This window comes from Leucoraja erinacea, chromosome 7 (assembly GCF_028641065.1).
Source record: "Leucoraja erinacea ecotype New England chromosome 7, Leri_hhj_1, whole genome shotgun sequence".
Lineage (NCBI taxonomy): Eukaryota > Metazoa > Chordata > Chondrichthyes > Rajiformes > Rajidae > Leucoraja > Leucoraja erinaceus.
Window position 1 is genome coordinate 42,547,064 of NC_073383.1, and position 24,734 is coordinate 42,571,797.

General features: G+C 46.0%; 1 protein-coding gene across 1 annotated transcript in view; it reads right to left on the reverse strand.

Annotated features, from left to right (window-relative positions):
- The window catches only part of LOC129699142 (uncharacterized), a 285,806-nt gene that overhangs the window by 89,126 nt on the left and 171,946 nt on the right, over positions 1 to 24,734 (reverse strand). The window contains exons 25-28 of the mRNA XM_055638811.1: positions 24,364 to 24,549; positions 12,466 to 12,690; positions 10,754 to 10,879; positions 1,778 to 1,894 (exon numbers count right to left, since the gene is read on the reverse strand). Of these exons, the coding sequence (XP_055494786.1) occupies positions 1,778 to 1,894; positions 10,754 to 10,879; positions 12,466 to 12,690; positions 24,364 to 24,549 (654 nt within the window). The remainder of the gene's footprint in view (positions 1 to 1,777; positions 1,895 to 10,753; positions 10,880 to 12,465; positions 12,691 to 24,363; positions 24,550 to 24,734) is intronic.

Below are 24,734 nucleotides of genomic sequence, written 5' to 3' on the forward strand. Positions count from 1 at the left end.
AACTCGTATCATCTTTGCCAACAAACAACCTACTTCAATCAACTTTAGCAAGTTCCTGTCTCATACCATCAAAGTTGGCCTTGCCCCAATTTAGAATTTTAACTTGTGGGCCCATCTTGTCCTTATCTAGAACTATTTCAAAGCTAACAGCACTGAGGTTGCTGGTTCCAAAAGGCTGGCCCACAGATATTTCCATCAGTTGCCCTTTCCACATTCGTAAGAGTAGACCAAGCTTTGCCCTCTCCCTTGTAGGGCCCGCCACATATTGCCTGAGGAAATTTTTCTGAACAAATTTGACAAATACCACACCTTCTAAGCCCTAGGCATGACAGACCCAGTCTTACTGGGAAAATTAAAATCCCCTGCTGAGACAACCCTAATAATCTTGTAGCCACCTGCAAATGCCAAGCATATTTGGTCTTCTAATTCCCGTTGACTATTTGGGGGGTCTATGGTACATATCCAACAAGGTGATCATTCCCTTTTAATTTCTCAGTTCCACAGATGTAGCCTCACTAGATGAACCATCAGTAATGTAATCTCAGACCACAGCCGTGACATTATCCTTTTAATCAATATAGCTTCACCACCTCCCCTTTTACCCTCACCTCTATCTCCCCTGTAGCACCTATCCCATGGAATATTAAACTCCCATTTCTGTCCCTCTCTTAGTTAAGTTTTTGTAACAGCTGAAGCATCCCAGTCACACATACCTATACATGCCTGGAGTTCATCCGCCTTACCTGTCAGGCCTTTCGCATTAAAATAAATGTAGGGCAAATGTAACTTGCTTATGTTAAATTCCATCTGCTATTCCTTACTCTACCTCCCCAGTTTATCTAGAACCTGGTGTAATTTGCAATAACTTTCTTCAGCCCACTGTTTAACCAACTTTTGTGTCATCTGTAAACTTACTACCCACACCAACTACATACTCATCCAAATCGTTAATATAGATGACAAGCAAGAGCACACAGCTGGTCATCGGTTTCCAAACGAAAAAAACAATCCTCCACTACCAACCTCTTACTCTTATCACCAAGCCAATTTAGTATTCAATTGGCTATTTCATCCTGAATCCGGTATGATCCATTCTTCCAGACCAACCTATCATGCGGGACTTTGTCAAAGACCTCGCCAAAGTCCATGAATCAACCAAGAGATCCTCTTGATCACCTCTTGGAAAATTAAAAAATAATTTTGTAAGAGATTTCCCATGCACAAAGCCATGCTCACTATCCCTAATCAATCCATACCTTTCCAAATGCCAGTACATCCTGTCTCTCAATAACTTTCCCTACCATTGATAGAGGCTCACCGGCTCTGCTACTCTGGCTTGTACTTGCAACCTTTCTTAAATAAAGGCACAAATAAGCCACCCTTCGGTCTTCCGGTACCTCACTAAAGACAATGCAAATATCTCTGCCAGGGCCGATGCCTTCCCACAATGCTCAATTAGTGATTATAAGTTTACAAGGTATAGGAGCAGAATTAGGCCATTTGGCCCATCAAGTCTACTCCACCATTCAATCATGGCTGATCTATCTTTCCCTCTCAACCGCATTCTCCTGCCTTCTCCCCATAACCCCTGACACCTGTACTAATCATGAATCTATCAATCTCTGTCTTAATATCCATTGATTTGGCCTCCAGTCTTTTGTGGTAACAAATTCCACAGATTCACCGCCTTCTCTCTAAAGAAATTCCTCTTTCATTTCCCTCTGTTACTCTCTTCATAGTTGGCTTCACCGGAGTTGAATGGTTTTGTACCAATTACCCAAAACGCTGCAATTGCTCTCCTCATAATTCTCATCCTCCGCTCTGATTCAAACTCTGGTGCTTTCGAAGTTTTATTTTTTGACAAGTCCACAGCATCGCGCCTCCATGACAGAATCTGCATTTAAAAAAAGGCATAATTGTGTTTAACGTATATATTTTCATATTATCTTGCTGCATTGCATGAAGCAGATTGTTGAGCATTTGCATGTCTTGGTTTGTTGCACAGCATTTTTTTCACTGTCTTGCAGAACATGTGCAATTGAAGTTCAATTAACACGTGGTTCATGTGTAGAGCCATAGTTTCATATAGCACATAAATGAGCGCTTGAGCCCAACTTGCTCTATCAACAAGATGCTCTATCTACAATTGTCTCACCTGCGCACATTTGCACACATCTCTCTAAATCTTTCCTATCCATGAATCTGTCCAAATGTCTTTTAAAAGTTGTTATAGTACCTGTCTCAACTATCTCCTGTGGCAGCTTGTTCTATATACCCACCACCACATGTGTGAAAAAGCTATATCTCAGGTTTCTACTAAATCCTTCCACCCTCAACTTATACCTACAGTATGTCCCATGTTTTTTTGTTCCCCTACTCTGGATAAAAGCATTTATCCTATTTCACTTCGGAGTCACGTGCGTGACTACGTGAAGAACCCCGCCAGGACGCATGTGTGTCATATCGCTACACGCATTGCGAAACAGTCAGGCGGGGTGGAACAACGTTCCCCCGCAGCGGCAGTTTAAAAGCCGGAACCTGCAGGTAAGAGTTACTCTGCGGTCTTTTTGTGTTTCCCATACCGATTTACAGGTGGGGAGCATGGACAAGTCAAAGAAAGCAAAGAGGGCTGCGACAAAGCTGGTGGGGGAGGGCCGCAGAGTAGCGGGCAGCCAGCAGCGGCCAGCGGCACTTGAATCACCGATAATGGGATCAGCTGTGCCCGATGTCACCTCCGCACCGGCCAGATCCACTCCGCGGCCGGGCGGTAAGGCAAAACAGAAAACTAACAAAGTCGTGGACTCAGATGAGTCCGACTTTGAGCAGCCGCGGGCGGCCAGCGACCGTGAGCGCTGGAGCCGGATGGAGCGGTGTGTGGAGCATTTGCTCCAACGTGACAGGCTCCGGGAGATGGAGTCGAGTCACTGTGGGCTCTATGTAAAACCCACAGCAGCACCTCTTGTAGGGCTGCACAGTGCTTCTCCCTCATCAGAGGGGAGCACTGGGGGTCAGTACTGGGCTGATCCTGAAGAGGGGTTTGCAGAAGAGAAATCAAGCGTGCAGGGGGTGCAGGAACGTGAGAATCTACTGGACATGGTGTCCAACTTCATAAACATCGAAGCAAGTCAAGGAGCTCGATGAGGAAGAAAAAACCCTGGGACTCATAAAAGGGACTTCATCAAAAACCCACTACGGCCATAGACAGCACCCCTACGCACCCACCAGTAGAACAAGACCAACTGGTGAAAGCTTGAAGGTCCGGTACACCAAACATGAGTCTTTTTTTAGGCCATGGCCCAGGCCGGCCTTCTTGGAAGATACGCGAACCTCCAACATCAACCAAACCACAAACCCAGACACCAACGCCTCAACATCAACGAAGGATTTACAAAAAGAAGTAAACCTGCCACTGATAACTATGAAGGTAGGTGGGTCTGGTTCCCTACAAATTGCAGGGAGCATGGAGGTTGGGGGAGAGATTACTCCATCCAGAAAGGAGTGTATGTTAACTACCGATACTTATATTTTAAGCAGTATCCAGGGATATACAATAGAATTTATACACAAGTACAGCCCTCCAGTTCAACATATACCGAACCGAATGTTCGTACTTTCTGGTAAAGAAAAATCAAAAGCGCATGCTGAACTGGAGCGGCTTTACGCAAAAGGTGTAATTGAAAAATCCCAACGCGAACCGCTAGAATTCGTGTCCAATATCTTTACCAAAAACAAAAAAGATGGTGGTTGTCGCATCATCATAGATCTGACCAAATTGAATACATTTGTACAATATATTCATTTTAAAATGGAAACCTTTGTTACTGCTAAACAATTGATTTCCAAAGGTTACTTCATGGCTAGCTTCAATTTAAAAGATGCTTACTATTCAGTGCCTATATGAGGTGACCACAGATGTTACTTAAAATTCAACTGGATGGGACAGCTCTGACAGTATAGAGAGCTGCCAAATGAGTTAACACCAGCCCCCAGGCTGTTCACAAACATTTTGAAACCAGCTCTAGCGTTTCTACGGAAACGTAAACACATGGTCATGGCATATCTAGATGACATACTTATTGTGGGCAAAACTTTGGAATTGGCCAAACAAACTGTAACAGCCACAAAACAGTTATTTGGAAAACCTGGGGTTTATTATCCATCCAGTTAAATCTAAATTAACGCCTTCCACTACTATGGACTATTTGGGGTTCACCATTGACTCAGTTCACATGTCGGTGACTTTGCCAAAGGGAAAGGCTATAGACTTAATAGAGGCTTGCAATAACCTCATTGACATCAGTAAACCGTCCATCAGATTGGTAGCAAAAGTAATTGGCAAAATGGAGGCTGCTTTCCAAGCCACACAATTTGGACCTTTACATTACCAAAATTTACAGAGAGCAAAAATACAAGCACTCAAAATCAATGCTGGTCATTTTGACAGACCAATGAAGCTACCAATCAAAGCTATAATGGAACTAAAATGGTGGATAGATAACATTTGGCTTTGTTTCAATCCAATCATTATCAGCAACCCTTCTATGGTGCTACAAACTGATGCCAGTGCACTTGGTTGGGGTGCCACCAATTCCATCTCCAGCTGTGGAGGTAGATGGACTGCTCAGGAGGCATCATTATTACTAACACTGGGCATAAACTACCTGGAAATGTTGGGTGCATTCTATGGCCTAAAGTCATATTGTACTGGGTCATATCACCAGCATGTTAGACTACAGATTGACAATACCACCGTGGTAGCATATATCAACCACATGGGTGGAAACAAATCGACATCATGTGACAATCTGGCTAATACAATTTGGCAGTGGTGTATCCAGAGAGATATTTGGATATCAGCTACTTACCTACCAGGTAAACTAAATTTAGTGGCAGACACCAGGTCGCGCAAATTTAACGAAAACACCAAATGGATGTTGACTAAAAAAGTATTTGCTGATATTACAGCACGATATGGAACACCAGATATCGATCTATTCGCATCCAGGCTTAATCACCAGTTATCAAACTATGTTTTGTGGGAACCAGACCCTGGGGCAGCGGCGACAGATGCATTTTCGCTGCATTGGGGGGAAATTGTTTATTTATGCATTCCCTCTTTTCTGCCTCATCAGTCGGGTATTAAGGAAAATACAGCAAGACTCTGCATCTGTTATTTTGGTAGTACCCGATTGGCCTACACAACCATGGTTCCCAGTGATACTGAACATGGTATTAGAACCATGTATCACCATCCCGAATAGACCAGACTTATTGGTTCATCCTGTAACAAGGGATAGCCACCCATGCCATAACTATTTGAATTTATTAATTTGTAGAGTTTAAAAATACCACTACTACAGCTGGGACTGACGGACCGAACAGTGAACATGATTTTGGCGGCCCACAGACAGTCCACCAAATAACAGTATCTGGTCTATATCAGGAAGTGGGAGATGTATTGTCACAAAAACAGCATCACCTACAGAGATATGAACATCCCGTCTATTCTGGAATACCTGGCAGGCCTCCATTATGATGAAGGGCTCAGGTATAGTGCCATCAACTGCGCCAGAAATGCCCTATCAACTTATCTATGGCAAGGAACAGAGCATCACTCTGTTGAGACTCACCCACTGGTAACAAAACTTATGAGGGGAATTTTTAATACCAATCCCCCAAGAACCAGGTACTCCCAAATATGGGATGTGAGTATTGTCCTGAAGATGCTCAGGAATTGGTCTCCAGCAACAGCTCTGTCCCTACATAGACTGACATTAAAAACAGTCATGCTAATGGCATTGGTCACGGCACAAAGGGTACAGTCTTTACATAAATTAAGACTGGACAACATGACTTCTTCATCTGAAAATAATACGTTTCATATTTATGAATTAGTAAAGCAGAGCAGACAGGGATCAGCAGGCCTCAATATAGAATTTAGGTCTTACCCAACAGATGATCGTCTCTGTATAGTAAGACATTTGTCGTTATACATGGAGAACACGAAAATCATCAGAGGCAATGAGAAGGCACTTTTAGTCAGCCATAAGCAACCACACAAAAGAGTGACGGTCCAGACCATCTCAAGATGGCTGAAAGAGGTTCTAATACAGGCTGGGTGGATACTAATATTTTTAAATCTGTCCACCAGGGCCGCAGCTACATCGGCAGCTATGCAGTTGGATGTACCAATGGACCAAATCCTCAAGGCAGCAGGATGGTCAGGGGAAAAAACATTCCAACTATTTTATCATAAACCAGTCATGAAACCTGGAACGTTTGCAGAAACAATTTTAAGTTCTGTAATTTAATTTACCCCATAAATAGGGGCTATAATTTTGTGTTAATAAATTTCATGGATTTCAATGTCGGATTCATGTCTAAATTATGTTGACACAATTCCTCCTACAGTCATTAAGGCAGATGTGATGCATGGACTCGTTTCCACGGCATGAAATCACAGAGCTTTGAACTCACGTGACTCCGAAGTAAAATAGTAAGATTAAACGAGAACTTACCAGTTCGAAGTTTGATCGTTATTTTATGAGGAGTACGTTGAGGGAATACATGCCCTCCGCTCCCACCCATGATCATATACTCAACTGATATTTCTTTCTCTAATCTTACTATGTTTAAGACATTACAGTTATCTGTGATTTCACACCGCTGCTTTGAAGAATGACACGCATGTGTCCTGGCAGGGTTCTTCACGTATTCCCTCAACGTACTCCTCATAAAATAACGATCAAACTTCGAACTGGTAAGTTCTCATTTAATCTTACTATGTATTCCCCTCATGATCTTTTACACCTCCATAGGATTACCCCAATACAACATCCCAACTCCTATACTCTATACCCTGACTGATGGTGGTCAATGTACAAAAAGCCTCCTTGACCACCCTATCTAACTGTTACTCTACTTTCAATGAACTATGTACCTAAACTCCTAGATCCCTCTGCTCTACAACAATCCCCAGGGGCCACCCATTCATTGAGTAATTTATGTTTTTGTGTGCCAGTAATGCTGCTGAAAGCAAGATCTTCATTACACTTGTACCTCACTGCATTTGTGCATCATGTGGCGGCACCTGGTGGTAGGCCACAGGCAGAGCGAACCCTCGGCTCTGGAGGGAGAAGTTAGCTGTCTCGGTGTGGGAGGCGCAGGTCACGGGGTTGACGCATAGGGGTATTGAAGGTCGGGCAACGCCCGTGCCCATTTGAGGAGTAGGGAGCTGTATCATGCCGAATAAAACACTTCTCGAGCACACAACTTGTGTCCGCTTAGTTTTTGGCTGGATCCTGCGAGTCCCCGCTACACTGGTGACCCCGACGCCCAGGAGTGTAATCCTGGAAGGGAAATTTAGTAAATGCATTTCGCCACTGCTGCCGATGAGGCTGACTCAACGCCTGAAGTTGCCTACAGTTTGGACCTCGCAGCCGGGAGTTTGGTTCCGACAGGCCGAGTCCCAATTCTACATCCGCAGCGTAACGGCCGACAAGACCCGTTTCCACACATTCAGAGACTGACATCGAGTGCTGCTGGAGGGTCATCAACTCGGTCAAAGACGCTCTTTGGTCTGCCCGAGCGTTGCTCACCACCTAGCAGAGCGAGATGTCCGTCAGGGAATGTTGCCGACTGGCCCACTGCAGACTGCAGGAGTACGTGCTAAGGGACTCGCTGAAGCTTGGTGCAGCCAACGCCAAGGCTCGGTGGGGGAGGGCCACAGTCTAGAGTCCTTCCGCTGCTGGACATAGGGGGCACGGTGTGGTGGAGACGCCTCTCAAATTAAATTAAGGGAAGGTATCCCACGCCAGGGGGCCACATGAGTGGCATGGGTGGGGGACATTATTTGTGGAAGTGAAAATGTCAAATGGAATTTTCGCACTGTAAAAACTGTATATATTTATTACTTGGACAGGGGCCACAGAGTGGCACGGGTGGGGGACTGTTTGGTGAAATTTGACAAATGTAAAAAAATTGTACTGAAAAAACTTGTATAGTCTCCGAAAATTTCGGATGAATTTTGTTTGTTTGAATGGTTCAGGAATTGTATATATTTATCAATTGAATAAAGTCTATTTTGAAATTAAAAAAAACAAAAAACTAGGGATCAGCAACTAAATGTGGACAGCCTGCAAATCCAAGGGCCATTATATTATGGAAAAAGAATCACCAGATAATATCCGGTCTATTGCTACAACATAGCTTTATCCCCTTTATATGGTTCTGGTTGACTTGAGGAAGTATGGTTCATGACTAAAGTCCGGAGTCATCTCAAGCCATACAATCAAAGGGATGCGAGTAGTATTGGCAGACTGCATCACCTGCGATAATAATCAGATTAGAAGGATTTCTACAATAGGATTCTGAACCATGCTGCGAGCATTGGGCAGCAGTACAAATGCCCAAAACACCACTCCACCAAGTTCAGGAACAGTTGCTTTCATATAACAATCAGGCTCTTGTATCGATCCGCACAACCCTAATCCTGCGTCAGCAATGGACCTGCCTCTTGCACAAACATAAACTTGTTTTTTTTTCTCATTTATTTTTTGCCCAGATGATTTGGTTTGTTGCAGTCCTTTTGCAAAACTATCTTATAGAATTTACGTGTGATTTATGAATTATTTAGGATTTTATGCGTTGTCTGTATATGTGTCTCTGCAAGTAAATATTCATTATACTTGTGTGTAGGACAACAAACAACCTGAATTCACTTGAATGGAGTATCTTAGTTGTAATAGGTGTGTGCAAAGTGGGTCGCAGCCCTTCTATATCAGATATCATTTAAATCACAATCTCCAATGATAGTTCACTGTCCACCATTTTGAAAGAGGCAGGAGATCCATTCAACCAGTGAAAATCACCCTTTACAAAATAGGAAACAACTCCAAAATCAACTGGGAGCACAAACAATTCCCTTCTCTGGCGAATGTCCAAAAACCTCGGATCATCGGGAAATGTAAAACACAATGGATCTACCAGGTTCTACCAATAGACAATAGACAATAGGTGCAAGAGTTGGCCATTCGGCCCTTCGAGCCAGCACCGCCATTCAATGTGATCATGGCTGATCATCCGTAATCAGTTCCTGCCTTCTCTCCATATCCCATGACTCCGATATTTTTAAGAGCCCTATCTAGCTCCTTCTTGAAAGCATCCAGAGAACCCGCCTCCACCTGAGGCAGAGAATTCCACAGACTCACCACTCTCTGTGAGAAAAAATGTTTCCTCATCTCCGTTCTAAAGGGCTTACTCCTTATTCTTAAACTGTGACCACTGGTTCTGGACTCCCCCAACATCTGGAACATGTTTCCTGCCTCTAGCGTGTCCAAACCCTTAACAATCTTATATGTTTTAATGAGATCCCTCTCATCCTTCTAAACTCCAGAGTGTACAAGCCCAGCTGCTCCATTCTCTCAGAAAATGACAGTCCCGCCATCCCGGGAATTAACCTTGTAAACCTAAGCTGCACTCCCTCAATAGCAAGAATGTCCTTCCTCAAATTAGGGGACCAAAACTGTACACAATTCTCCAGGTGTGGTCTCACTAGGGCTCTGTACAACTGCAGAAGGACATTTTTGCTCCTATATTCGATTCCTCTTGTTATAAAGGCCAACATGCCATTCGCGTTCTTCACTGCCTGCTGTACCTGCATGCTTACTTTCATAGACTGATGTACAAGGACCCCCAGATCCCGTTGTACTTCCCCTTTTCCCAACTTGGCGCCATTTAGATAGTAATCTGCCTTCCTGTTTTTGCTACCAAAGTGGATAACCTCACATTTATCCACATTAAACTTCATCTGCCATGCATCTGCCCACTACCCCAACCTGTCCAAGTCACCTTGCACTCTTTATAGCATCCTCCTCACATTTCACACTGCCACCCAGCTTTGTGTCATCTGCAAATTTGCTAATGTTACTTTGAATCCGATTCAGATTCAGATTCAATTTTAATTGTCATTGTCAGTGTACAGTACAGAGACAACAAAATGCATTTAGCCCTACATCCAAATCATTGATGTATATTGTAAATAGCTGCGGTCCCAGCACCGAGCCTTGCGGTACCCCACAAGTCACTGCCTGCCATTCTGAAAGGGACCCGTTAATCCCTACTCTTTGTTTGCTGTCTGCCAACCACTTCTCTATCCATATCAGCACTCTACCCCAAATACCATGTGCCCTCATTTTGCCAACCAATCTCCTATGTGGGACCTTATCAAATGCTTTCTGAAAGTCCAGGCACACAACATCCACTGGCTCTCTCTTGTCCAGTTACATCTTCAAAAAATTCCAGATGATTAGTCAAGCATGATTTCCCCTTCGTAAATCCATGCTGAATCGGACCGATCCTGTTACTGCTATCCAAAGGTTCGGCTATCTCATCTTTTATAATTGACTCCAGCATCCTCCCCACCACCGATGTCAGGCTAACTGGTCTATATTTCCCTGTTTTCTCTCTCACGCCTTTCTTAAAAAGTGGGATAACATTAGCTACCCACCAATCCACAGGAACTGATCCCGAGTCTATAGAACATTGGAATATTATCACCAATGCATCCACGATTTCTAGAGCCACTTCCTTAAGTACCCTGGGATGCAGACCATCAGGCCATGGGGATTTGAAGATTGTTTGTGTCCTCCTTAGTGAAGACAAATCCAAAGTACCTGTTCAACTCATCTGCCAGTCAATCTTCACGATAAACCTGATCGGGTATGCCCCATTAAAAAACAAAATTGCTAGGTACCTTTTGACCGCTGATTGTGCGTTTTGGGCTGGAACTTGCGTGAGATTTATCTTGCTCTTCATCAGTTGTTGTACTCTCAACTATTGTTGCATCTTTATCTTCCTGATTGTGCTTTGATGACTGTGCCTGTATTGGACAAGGGGAAGACATAATTACTCTCACCAATCCAGCACATATTTATTTACACACGCTGCTCCTCTCAATCAGGGTATTCCACACAGGTGTGAACATCTGGGAAATTTGCTACATAAAATAAGAATCCAATATGATTATGGGGCCCTTGTAAGTACCATGCTATGCCTGCCATGTTATTGGCTACAAGCAGTAGTCCTTGTTCTGAAAATACATTGACATCAACTGCATCTCTTTCTCTGGGTTGCCTCCTTCTTCCTTGCGATACCTATTGATTTCATCAACTTTACCACTGCACTTGATCAACACCTACTATAAACCCACTGACTTCCACAGTTACCAGGTCTCTTGCAAAGAACCGACCCCCTGCTCACAACATCTTCATCCCTGTTGCATTTGCTCCCACAGTGTGGCTTTCCACTCCAGGACATCCAAAATGTCCTCTTTCTTTAATAAACGTGGTCTCCCCTCACCCCCGCCCCCCCCCCCCCCCCACACCCCTGGTGGAGATGGATCCCTCACCCTCTAGATCCATCCTGTAGTTCTGCACTTGCTTCCTCTTGCCACAGTTGGAACAGGGATAGAGTTCCACTGGTCCTTACCTTTCAATGCTCCAGCCTCCACATCCAACATCATTCTCCAACATTTCCATCACCTCCAACATTTCCACCATTAGTCACATCTTTCAATCCCCAGCCTTTTTCATTTGAACTAGAGACCACTCCCTCCACATCTTCATGGCTTACTCATCCCTTCTATGGAAGAAAAAATCGTATCCTCCTATATTTAATTGAAATTGACAATGTAATGAAAGGGTGGATTGGAGAAGAGAATTGGTCATTTTTGTCCTGACCAGGTGTAGAAGTGAATCGGTGGGAAACAGCAAAGCAGATTAGAAGTTCTTAGCTCGTTTGGTAATATGATGAAGGTTGATGGTAATGTAAACATGAAATAGTTTTGCTGATAACGAAGTTTGTTTTCACTTCAGTGAACAGTTACAGAGGATCACCCGCATCCCCTACCGCAAGTATCATTGATACGTTGCAGTAAATGTGAGGCTTATGATCAGCCTGGAATGGGGATGGTGACTTGGGCCGCTTGAAAGATGAGATAGAATAATGTCAAGATTCCCCTGTTTTGCATTGGATTTGTATTAACCATCTGTTGTTGAATAACAGTACCCCCAGGTACTGAACCCACAAAACGATCATCCAACCTGCATTTGGTTTTGTCAGTGTAGAGGGGAGGACACGTTGCAAACACTGATGTAGTACACTAGAATGGAAGTTTCTGTATCTAGAAAGGTCTCGCCCTATCATAAATATTTATTTTGTTCATTTGCTCCCCACACCTTCATTGCAACTCAAAATTAGCAGTGCATGCAAAATACACTCCATCCTTTACATTCCTCCTTAATGGTACTTTTGGAAATGTAAGACTCTCATTATGTCTGCCCCAATTATATTACCAGGTTTGCTTGATAATCCTGGCATGACACTGACAGATCCAGAATATATGGTTCCTCACCGATGGAAACAGTACTTCAGAATCAAACTCTCAATGCAAATAATCTTACACACCTGTACCGGCTCGTTAACACCCTCTTGCACCTGGTTGCTTGCTTGACCATTGACTTCATCAGACGTGACCTCAGCTACACGTAGCTCACTGATGCCCAGATGCTTTGAGACAGGCCTGGAGATATCTGTTCTCACACTCTGAGGTGCAAAAAAGTTTCGATGCACAAATGATAATGAAGGCTTGATTTCTGCTACATCCATTGTATGACGTCTTGTAATTTTCATCTGGAATCAAAAGCATTTTATCATCTCCAATCGTTCTATCTCGTAATTCAAACCAAGTAAACCTAAACCCAAGTTCCTTCATTGCAAATTACAAACAAATACAAATGTAATTTCATGTTTGCCACACAACTGATTCACCACTTATTGGGCAGGTCTGCACTTAATCTAGTCTACTATAAAACCCATCAACTCCCAGTTACTGTACTTGTACTAAATTGTCTCCCACATTGCCTCTTACAAAGGCGCCACCCATCTCTTTCAAGTTCTCTATCTCTGCTGAATTTGTCTCAAAGTGAGGCGTGATAGTTCCCCCATCCATAATTTATCTGTGTCCCATAATTCTGTTCTTGTTCCCCCTCACTCTTGTTGCAACAAGAATAGATTTCCCCTGGTCCTCATCAGCCTCTGTATCCAACACTTAATTCTCTGACATTACCGCCACCTCCGACATTTCCACCACCAGTCACATCTTCCCATCACCACCCATTTCTATTATACTGTAGAGACCACTCCTTCCACATCACCACAGTTCACTCATCCCTGCCACAGAGGGCAGTGGAGGCCAAGTCACTGGATGGATTTAAGAGAGAGTTAGATAGAGCTCTCGGGGCTAGTGGAATCAAGGGATATGGGGAGAAGACAGGCACGGGTTATTGATTGGGAACGATCAGCCATGATCACAATAAATGGCGGTGCTGGCTCGAAGGGCCGAATGGCCTCCTCCTGCACCTATTTTCTATGTTCTATGTCTATCCCTTCCCTCCCAAACTGGCCTCACCCCCTAGCTACTTTCCACTGCAATTTCATACGGTGTAACACCTATCCAAACACCCTCTCCTCACATTGACCCAGGAGCTCCAGCATCTCTTCCAGGTGAACCAGAAGTTCACATGCACCTCCTCTATCCTTATCTGCTGCATTTGGTGCTCCTAATGTGACCTTGCTAGATTGGCGAGACTAAGCATAGACTAAGCGACCAGTCACTGAGGCCGCTGAATCACTCGGTTGCAATCCATTTAAACTCCTATTCCTATTCCGATCTTTCTGTCCTGGATGAAGCTAGGGCGAGGCCAAAATGCAAAATGGAGAAACAGATCTCATATTCCCTGGGTAGCTTACAACCCAATGTGTGAACAGTAAATGCTCCAATTTTAGCTAACAAAACTCCCCCTCTACACCTCTCTTTCCTCTGTCACAGCTGGGTGCGCATCCATTTCTAATGTTTCTAATTCTAATTTAAATGCTGCCTGACCCACTCCGAGTTACTCCAGCATTTGTTTTCTCCTTTTTTTTGTTAAACAGCATCTGCTGTTCCCCATGTCCTACTCTGGACTTGAATGTTATATAAAAAACAGTCAGAATACGTGTGGGTAAAGTAAGTAAGTAAGTTTTATTTATATAGCACGTTTTAAGTCAACTCGCATTGACACCAAATTGCTTTACATAAAATAGCTAATAGGTTTCCAAACCATAGAAAAAGGTTAACAAAAAAAATAAAGAAAATGCACACAACACATTATAGAGTTCAACTCAAACGTCCCCCCACAGCAGAATCAAAAATTTCAACTGTGGGGAAAGGCACCAGAAAGTTAAGTCCTCTTCCCCTGAAACACCCGAGGTCGGGGCCCATTTGTGGCCTTGCAGCAGATGATTTTCAGGGCCCTCTCGACGTGAAAGATGGAACTCCTGCGTCGGGTGAAACAATTCCTCAAACGGCTTGGAAAGTCTGGAGCGACTGTCTCCTCCTCGAAGCCCTCAGGCTGCGCCGGTTGGAGCTCCGACCCCGGCGAACTTGATCCCTGGCTCCACGGTGCTCCAAATCCAGCGCCGCCCGCGGACGGACGCCTGCAGCCACACCTCCGCGATGTTGGGAGTCGGCGGCCACAGCGCTCCGGAGCTTACCGCACGACAACCCGGTAAGGCATCGCCCGCTCCCTGTTGGTATCCCAGCGCTGCACCGCCGCCGAAGCTGTAGTCCCGGCCGGTCAACTACCTACTGTGGCAGAGAATTCCAGAGATTCACCACTCTCTGTGTGAAACAAGTTTTTCTCATCTCGGTCCTAAAAGATTTCCCCCTTATCCTTAAACTGTGACCCCTTGTTCTGGACTCCCCCAACATCGGGAACAATCTTCCTGCATCTAGCCTGTCCAACCCCTTAAGAATTTTGTAAGTTTCTATAAGATCCCCCCTCAATCTTCTAAATTCTAGAGTACAAGCCGAGTCTATCCAGTCTTTCTTCATATGAAAGTCCTGACATCCCAGGAATCAGTCTGGTGAACCTTCTCTGTACTCCCTCTATGGCAAGAATGTCTTTCGTCAGATTAGGAGACCAAAACTGAACGCAATACTCCAGGTGTGGTCTCACCAAGACCCTGTACAACTGCAGTAGAACCTCCCTGCTCCTATACTCAAATCCTTTTGCTATGAATGCCAACATACCATTCGCTTTCTTCACTTCCTGCTGCACCTGCACGCCTACTTTCAATGACTGGTGTACCATGACACCCAGGTCTCGTTGCATCTCACCATTACCTAATCGGCCACCATTAAGATAATAGTCCGGTAGGCGGCGCGACTCTCGTCAGCAGCGGCCTCTGCAGTCTGTCCGCACGACATTATTTTTTGTCGTGTTTTTATGTAGTTTTTGTTATTTTTGTTGGGGTCCCAGCGCTGGGGGGGGGGGGGGGGTGGGGTGGGAGGGTTGGGTCAAAAACCTTTGTTAAATCTCTCCCTGCACGGGAGACCCATCTCGGTCCCTTTTCCCCCTCGGGTTTCCATTATCGTTGGGGCTGCAACGAGGAGCGGCCTCCAACAGGAAGAGACCGGGGACTCTGGTGCCGACGACTCACCGTCGCTGTCGCGGAGCTGGCCGAGTCCGGAGCGGGTGGAGCGGTGGAGGGACAATCTTCCTGCTCTGCTGCTGCTGCTGCTGCCCCCCGACCGGAGAGTCGTAGGCTTCAACGGCAGGTCTGCCCCGGCGGTCACCGGGAGCCCGCGGGTCCCTAGGGAGAATTTTTCAGGGCTCCCGCAACGGCGACTTCTCCCGCCCGAGTTGCGGGGTTGAAGAGCTCCTGGAGCGGGGCCTTAAATCACCGCCCCGCGCGACTTGGAATGGCCGCGGGACTCTGCGAGCACACGCGGGGGCTCTAACACCAAGACCCGGTGTGCGACCTCGCATCACCCGGCGTGGCTTTAATGGCCGCGGGACAATCGCCATCGCCAGCCGGGGGCTTTGACTTTGACTCTGACATGGGGGGGGGGGGGGGGGGAGGGAGTGCAGTGGAGAGATAAGTTTTTTGGCCTTCCATCACAGCGATGTGATGGATGTTTATGTTAATTATGTTGTGTCTTGGGTCTATTTGTTTGTAATGTATGGCTGCAGAAACGGCATTTCGTTTGGACCTCAAGGGGTCCAAATGACAATTAAATGTATCTTGTATCTTGTAGTCGGCTTTCCTGTTTTTGCCACCAAAGTGGATAACCTCACATGTATCCACATTATACTTCATCTGCCATGCATTTACCCATTCACCCAACCTATCCAAGTCACCTTGCAGCCTCCTAGCATCCTCCACACATCAAACATTTCCCCCCAGCTTCGTGTCATCCGCAAACTTGGAGATGTTGCATTCAATTCCCTCATCCAAATCATTCATATATATTGTAAATAGCTGGGGTCCCAGCACTGAGCCTTGCGGTACCCCAGTAGTCACTGACTGCCATTGTGAAATGGACCCGTTTATGCCTACCTGCTTCATGTCCGCCAGCCAGTTATCTATCCACATCAATACTGAACCCCAATATCATGTGTTTTAAGTTTGTATACTAATCTCTTATGTGGGACCTTGTCGAAAGCCGTCTAAAAGTCCAGATATAACACATCCACTGGTTCTCCCTTATCCACTCTACTGGTTACATCCTCAAAAAATTCTATTAGATTCGTCAGACATGATTTACCTTTCATAAATCCATGCTGACTTTGTCCAATGAATTCACCACTTTCCAAATGTGCTGCTATCCCATCTTTAATAACTGACTCTAGCAGTTTCCCCACTACCGATGTTAGACTAACAGGTCTGTAATTCCCCGTTTTCTCCCTCCCTCCCTTTTTAAAAAGTGGGGTTACATTAGCTACCCTCCAATCCTCAGGAACTACTCCAGAATCTAAAGAGTTTTGAAAAATGATCACTAATGCATCCACTATTTCTGGGGCTACTTCCTTAAGTACTCTGGGATGCAGTCTATCTGGCCCTGGAGATTTATCGGCCTTTAATCCATTCAATTTACCTAACACCACTTCCCGGCCAACCTGGATTTCACTGAGTTCCTTCATCTCATTTGACCCCCAGTCCCCTGCTATTTCCGGCAGGTTATTTATGTCTCCCTTAGTGAAGACAGAACCAAAGTAGTTATTCATTTGGTCTGCCATGTCCCTGTTCCCCATGATCAATTCACCTGTTTCTGACTGCAAGAGACCAACATTTGTTTTAACTAATCTTTTTCTCTTCACATATCTATAAAAATGTTTGCAGTCAGTTTTTATGTTCCCTGCCAGTTTTCTTTCATAATCTATTTTCCCTTTCCTAATTAAGCCCTTTGTCCACCTCTGCTGGACTCTGAATTTCTCGAAGTCCTCTGGTAGACTGCTTTTTCTGGCTAATTTGTATGCTTCATCGTTTGTTTTGATACTATACCCGATTTCCCTTATTATCCATGGATGCACTACCTTCCCTGATTTATTCTTTTGCCAAGCTGGGATAAACAATTGTTGTAGTTCATCCATGCAGTCTTTAAATGCCTTCCATTGCATATCCACCGTCAATCCTTTAAGAATCAATTGCCAGTCTATCTTGGCCAATTCACGTCTCATACCCTCAAAGTTACCTTTCTTTAAGTTCAGAACCCTTGTTTCTGAATTAATTATGTCACTCTCCATCCTAATGAAGAACTCAACCATATTATGGTCACTCTTGCCCAAGGGGCCACGCACAACAAGACTGCTAACTAATCCTTCCTCATTACTCAATAACCAGTCTAGAATAGCCTGCTCTCTTGTTGGTTCCTCTACATGTTGGTTTAGAAAACTATCCCTCATACATTCCAAGAAATCCTCCTCAGCACCCCTGCCAATTTGATTCACCCAATCTATATGTAGATTGAAATCACCCATTATAACTGTTTTACCTTTGTTGCACGCATTTCTAATTTCCTGTTTGATGCCATCCCCAACTCCACTACTGTTGTTAGGTGGCCAGTGCACAACTCCCACTAGCGTTTTCTGCCCCTTAGTATTTCACAGCTCTACTCATATCGATTCCACATCCTCCAAGCTAATGTCCTTCCTTTCCATTGCGTTAATCTCCTCTCTAACTAAGCAACGTCATCCCACCTCCTTTTCCTTTTTGTCTATCCCTCCTGAATATTGAATATCCCTGGATGTTCAGCTCCCAGCCTTGGTCACCCTGGAGCCATGTCTCCGTGAACCCAACTATATCATAGTCATTAATAGCTATCTGCACATTCAACTCATCCACCTTATTACGTATGCTCCTTGCATTGAGACACAAAGCCTTCAGGCTGATTTTTACAACACTCTTACTCCTTATACAATTATGTTGAAAAGTGGCCCTTTTTGATTTTTGCCCTGGATTTGTCTGCCTGACACTTTTACCTTTCACCTTGCTACCTATTGCTTCTACCCTCATTTTACACCCCTCTGTCGCTCTGCTCACACATTTAAGAAACCCTTTCCCTTTAACTCCATTCCATTTGACACCCCACCCCCCTTATTCAGTTTAAAACCACCCGTGTGGCAGTGGCAAACCTGCCTGCCAGAATGCTGGTCCCCCACCTGTTAAGATGCAATCTGTCCCTTTTGTACAGTTCCCCCTTACTCCAAAACAGATTCCAGTGATCTAAGAATCTAAATCCCTGCCCCGTGCACCAGTTCCTCAGCCACACATTTAGGTCCCGTATCTCTCTGTTCCTGCTCTCGCCAGCACGAGGAACTGGAAGCAAACAGGAGGTAACAATTCTGGAGGTCCTGATTTTCAGCATTTTTCCGAGCTCTCTAAAGTCACGCTGCAGAATATTCATCCCCTTCTTTCCGACATCGTTTGTGCCTACATGCATTACCACTTCCGGCTGTTCACCTTCGCCCTTGAGGATTTTCTGCACTCTATCCATGACATCCTGGAGCCTGGCACCAGGAAGGCAGCACACCATCCTCGAATCCCGTCTGTTGCCGCAGAAACCCCTGTCCGTACCTCTCACAATGGAGTCTCCCACTACAATGGCGTTGCCTGACGTTGGCCTATTTGGTTTTGGTTCAACAGGCCTATTTGCTTCGCAAGCCAGTCCGCCGCTCAATGTAACAATGTCTTCTGTCCCGACAGCTTCTAAGTGGGTGAACATGTTCACAAGAGGTACAACACCCGGGAACCTTTGCATTCCATGCTTCCCTCCCTTTCTCACCGTCATTCACCTTCTCTCTTCCAGTACCTTAGGTGTAACAATCTTACTGTAGGACTTGTCGAGGAATGACTCCGTTTCTCGGACGAGCCTGAGGTCATCCACTTGCTTCTCCATTTCCCCAACACGGTCCTTCAGGAGCTGCACGTGGATGCACTTCTCACATTTGTAGCAGCCAGAGGCACCAGCAGTGTCCTTGACCTCCCACATACTGCAAGCATCACACTGAATCAGCTTGCCTGACATCTCTTTCTTTCGTCTCTCCCTCTCCAGCGTTTTGCTTAACCTCCTCTCCTCAGCCTCCTCGCCGAAGACTCTCGAGCCAAAGACTCACACTTTTCTCACAGGGCACTTTCCTCGCAAGGCCGCTCCCTCACTACCGCTCCCTAAGATCCGTATTGCTCATATTGACTGATAAATTGCATAATTTACCAATTTTCGAACCAAATTCCTCAGTTTTCAACTGTTTTTCCCCTCTCACTCACTTCTAACTCTCCTCCCATTTGGGCTAGAGCCAATCTGTGTTTTCTCCTGCTTCTTTTTTTTTAACAGAGAAGATTTACAAGGATGTTGCCAGACGAGAGGTTCTGAGCTATAGAGGGAGGTTGAATAGGCTGGGACTCTATTCCTTGGAGCGCAGGAGGATGAGGGATTGTCTTATTGAGGTGTATAAAAACATGAGGAATAGATTGGGTAGATGCACAATCTCCTGCCCAGAGTAGGTGAATCGAGGACCAAAGGACATAGGTTTAAGGTGAAGGGGAAAAGATTTAATAGGAATCTGAGGAGTAACTTTTTCACATGAAGGGTGGTGGGTGTATGGAACAAGCTGCCAGAGGAGGTAGTTGAGGCAGGTAATATGCCAACATTTATGATACAATTCGATAGGTACATGGATAGGCTGGGTTTGGAGGGATATGGACCAAACATGGGCAGGTGGGACTAGTGTATCTGGGACATGTTGGCCAGTGTGCGCAATTTGGGCTAAAGGGCCTGTTTCCATACTGTATCATACTGCAGGTGCACAACCTTTTATCCGAAGATCCAAATAACGAAAAGCTCCGAATAGCGGACATTTTTTCAGTCCTTGAAGAAAGGTCCTTGAAGACGTTCACCGAGGGCGGCCCGCAGAGGTGACAGCGGAACCTCCGGTCGGTCCTCGAAGAAAGTGGAACTAAATCCCCATTCATAAAAGAGGTGAGGGTATATCGCGTGGGAGGGTTAATAATTGACAATATGCTGCTGCCTGCCCGCTGAGTTAAAAAGTTCCCACGGTAGACTCACGATACACAGTGTATCGTGAGTCTTGCGTGGGAACGCTTTAACTCAGCGGGCAGGCAGCAGCAGATTGTCGCTCCCTTCAGTTTCACCCCACCTACACCCCTCTGCTTCCCGGCCATGTGTGTGACCCCTTCCCTCCCCTCTCCAGCTCCCCGCCCATTGCACCGGCACGGGGGCTTTGCACTGTCTTCACGTCGGCGATGTCAGCAGGTCAGTGCCAGTCACCGGAGATGTCAGGACCAACGGGACACGGCCCCCAGGCCGACCGCAAGCACGGAGATCCCAGAGACCCACAGCCAGCAGCAGCCCAGCCCCGTTCCAACTCCAGAGGAACACGCTTCCTGTAGGGACAGAAGCTGATGGTGTGCAAGGTATGTCTTGTTCTTGGGGTTGCAGATGAGGGGGCGCAGCTCGAGCTGTGACGTCTCCGGCCACCCCCCTGTACAGGAGCTGAGACTGGGAACTGTACCGCCCTTGCAGGTGAGCAGGAGAGTGGGGTTGTTTGCAGTTGCAGAGGGAGGAGGCAAGGGCGGTACAGTTCACAGTCTCAGCTCCTGTCCAGGGGGGTGGCCGGAGACGTCAGGACCAACGGGACACCGACTGCAAGCACGGAGATTCCAGAGACTCACAGCCAGCAGCAACTCTAGCCCAGCCCCGTTCCAACTCCAGAGGAACCCGGGTTGCAGATGAGGGGGCGCAGCTCAGGCTGTGGGCGAACTGCCACTTGTCGCTGTAGCGGCCCATCGGGGAGTGGGTTCCTGTTGGTCCTGACGTCTCCGGCCACACCCCTGGACAGGAGCTGAGAATGGGAACTGTACCGCCCTTGCCCCCTCCCTCTGCAACTGCAAACAACCCCACTCTCCTGCTCACCTGCAAAGGCAGTACAGTTCCCAGTCTCAGCTCCTGTACAGAGGGGGGTGGCCGAAGACGTCAGGAGCATCAGAAGCCGCTCCCCGATGGGCCGCTACGGCGACAAGAGCCAGTTCGCCCACAGCCTGAGCTGCGCCCCCTCATCGGGATACCGACCCCCAGGCCCACTGCAAGCACGGAGATCCCAGATCAGCAACTCCAGCCCAGCCCCGCTCCAACAGAGGAACACGCTCCCCGTAGGGGCAGAAGCTGATGGTGTGCAAGGTACGTCTTGTTCTTGGGGTGGCGCAGCTCGGGCTGTGGGCGAACTGCCACTTGTCGCCGTAGCGGCCCATAGGGGAGCGGATTCCTCTGGAGTTGGAGGGTCAGGGAGACACAGCGGCTTTTGAGAATGGTGGGCAATCACTTCCAAAGTTCTGCCCACACAGTCAGTACACCTCTACTACACTTGTCTCCCGCACTAAGATTATCTCGCAGAGAATGATCCCAGCCTAACCCTCCCTATTCTCTCCTATTCTGCAAGAAAAAACTACATTGAAGACTCAAACTCGCGATCGAGTAACTGCCGGGATCGAGGCGCAAATTCGCGACCTTGTGGATATGAGCTGAGCACTCTACCACTGAGCCAGCCGTTAAAATCTACGCTAAAAATCTTCCAATCCGAAAGCCGAAAAATTCCGAATTACGAAAAGTGTCTGGTCCCAAGGCTTTCGGATAAAAGGTTGTGCACCTGTACGACTCTAATTACTTTTTGACTGACATTGCATCTTTATCTTTCAGATTGTGCCGAGATAATTGTGCACTTGGTGACAATGTGAAGATAGGATTACTCTCATAAATCCAACACATATTTCTTTACACACTCTGTTCCTCTCAATCAAGGTATCCACATCAGATGTGAGCATCTGGGAAATTTGTGTCACAATATAAGAATCCAACATAATGTGGCGCCCTTATACTGTGCTTGTCTTTTTATTGTCTACGTCAAGCATTTCTTGTTCGGAAAATACATTTACACCATCCCCCGACACTTTCTCTGTTACTGAACATAGGTGCTCCACAAAATGATCACCGAAACTGCATTTGGTTTTGCCAGTGTAGAGGGGAGGCCACGATGCAAACACTGGAGCAGTACACACTAGAATGGAAGTTGGTGAATCTAGAAAGGTTTCACCCTATCACAGATAATTATTTTGTCCATTTCCTCCCCAACCTTCAATGCAACTCAAAATTAGAGATGCGTGCAAAATAGACTCCAGCCTTTACATTCCTCCTTAATGGAACTTTTGGAAATGTAACACTCTCATTATGTCTGCCCTAATTACATTAGCAGGTTTGCTTGATAATCCTGGCATGACACTGACAGATCCAGAATATATAGTTCCTCACCGATGGAAACAGTACTTCAGAATCCAACGCAGGAGGCAAATAACCTTACACACCTGTACCGGCTCGTTAACAACCTCTTGCCGTTGGTTGCGTGCTCGACCAATGACTTCATCAGATGTGACCTCAGCTTTAGGGAAGCTCATTGACGCCCTGATGCTCTGAGACTGGCCTGGAGATGTCTGTTCTCTCACTCTGGCGTGCAAAAATGTTTCGATGCAAATATGATAACGAAGGCTTGCTTTCTGCTAAATCCATTGTGTGAGGTCTTGAAAATTTTGAGCAAGTCATCCTTTAATGAATATCTCCTTTAGTAAGGATCTAAAATTCCACCTTCCAATTCACTAGAAGGGGGGGGGGGGGGGGGGGGGGGGGGTGTGCGTGCATGCCGTCCTGTTGCCACGCAACGCCAACTGGAGTACACGCGATGAACTGCAGGTAAGCATTTGTTATGGCTGCCAGCACAGCGGGCCCTTCTGGCCCAGCATCCGGACTGATTGCACACTAGCAGACCCCGGGCCGTCTATCCCCGCGGCCGGGGTGGGGGGGGGGGGGGGGGGGGGGGGTGGGAGGAAGGGTTGGGGGGGTTGGGGGGGAGGAGGGGTCGGGGGGGGGGGGGGAGGGAGTTTCATTGATTGCAATGAAACATAGGTTGCAACCGCAGAGCCCATACAGAATATTAGTAAACCTTTGTTTAATAACCCCTGGAATAATGCAGTTTAATGGTAATTCACAGCTACAGTAAAGGTTGGAAGCCAGCGGAGGTACTGAGTCAGATGAGAGCAGGAGAGATTATGACAGTATATAATCCATAGCACATTAGTGTACAATTTCATTATATATACTAAATAACAGAGCTGACAGACCTCGGCTGGGAACCTGGAGCTCAGCAAAATTGTTCCCAACTGGACCCCGCACCTCCTAAGGCCGGCCCTGGCTGTATCTCCTGGTTGCAATCATTACTACTCCTAATTCCATTAAAATACCAATCTTTACATCCTGGGTGAGGCCAGTGTGAGACCAAACACAAAATGGAGGAACAGATCTCATATTCCCTGGGTAAGTTATAACCCGATGTATGAACAGTGAATTTTAGTAAACAAAACTCCTCCACTCCTCCCTCTCTCTCTCTCTCTCCAGTGCCCCCTCCACAGATGTGCATCCATTTCTCCTACTGACCTGCCCTCCCCCCCCTTTGCCCATCCCCCACATCCTCTTACACCTGTATCACTTGCACTGGCTTCATATTTAATTTCTCTTCTCCCCTTGTCTGATACCCCTTTGTCTCATCGTTATCTCTTGCCTTTGCCCACCCATCTGCCGAACAAAACCCCTCTCACCTGCATCCACTACCATTTGCAAAGCTTTATCTCACCGCCAGCTCTTTTCCAGCCTCCAACTCACATTACGACATTCAGTCTGAACAAGGGTCCTGACCGGAAACGCCACCTGTCCAAGTCCTCCAGAGATGCTGCCTGACCCGCTCAATTAATCTCACTTTTGGAAATACAGGACTTTTACGATGTTTCCCTTAATTACTAATTACATTTCCAAATATTGCTTTAAAATCCTGGCAGTAGACTGATAGATCCAGAATATATTGGACATCACCAATGGAAGCAATGCTTCGGAATTATTCTAAGGGTACGAGTAAATACACGCACCAAACGACCATTGACTTCAGACGTGGCATTCGATTCGAGAAGCTCACTGATGTTCTGGTGCTCTGAGATTGGCCTAGAGATCGTTGTAGTTTCGCTCAGGGGTGCTAGCGTGTTTTCATCCAAAAATGATGATAATGAAGGCTTGATTCCTCCAGAATCCATGGTGTAACGTCTTATTGCTTTCATCTGGAATCAAAAAAAAATTATCTCCCTTTCCGAACAATGTAAACCCAGGAAATATAAGTTTCTTCATTGGAAATTACAAATTAATACAAATGTATTTCCTGTCTACCACACAACTGAATCACCACTTACCGTGTAGGAAACTATAAATGCGAACAACTGATCCTTTAATGAATATCTCCATTAAT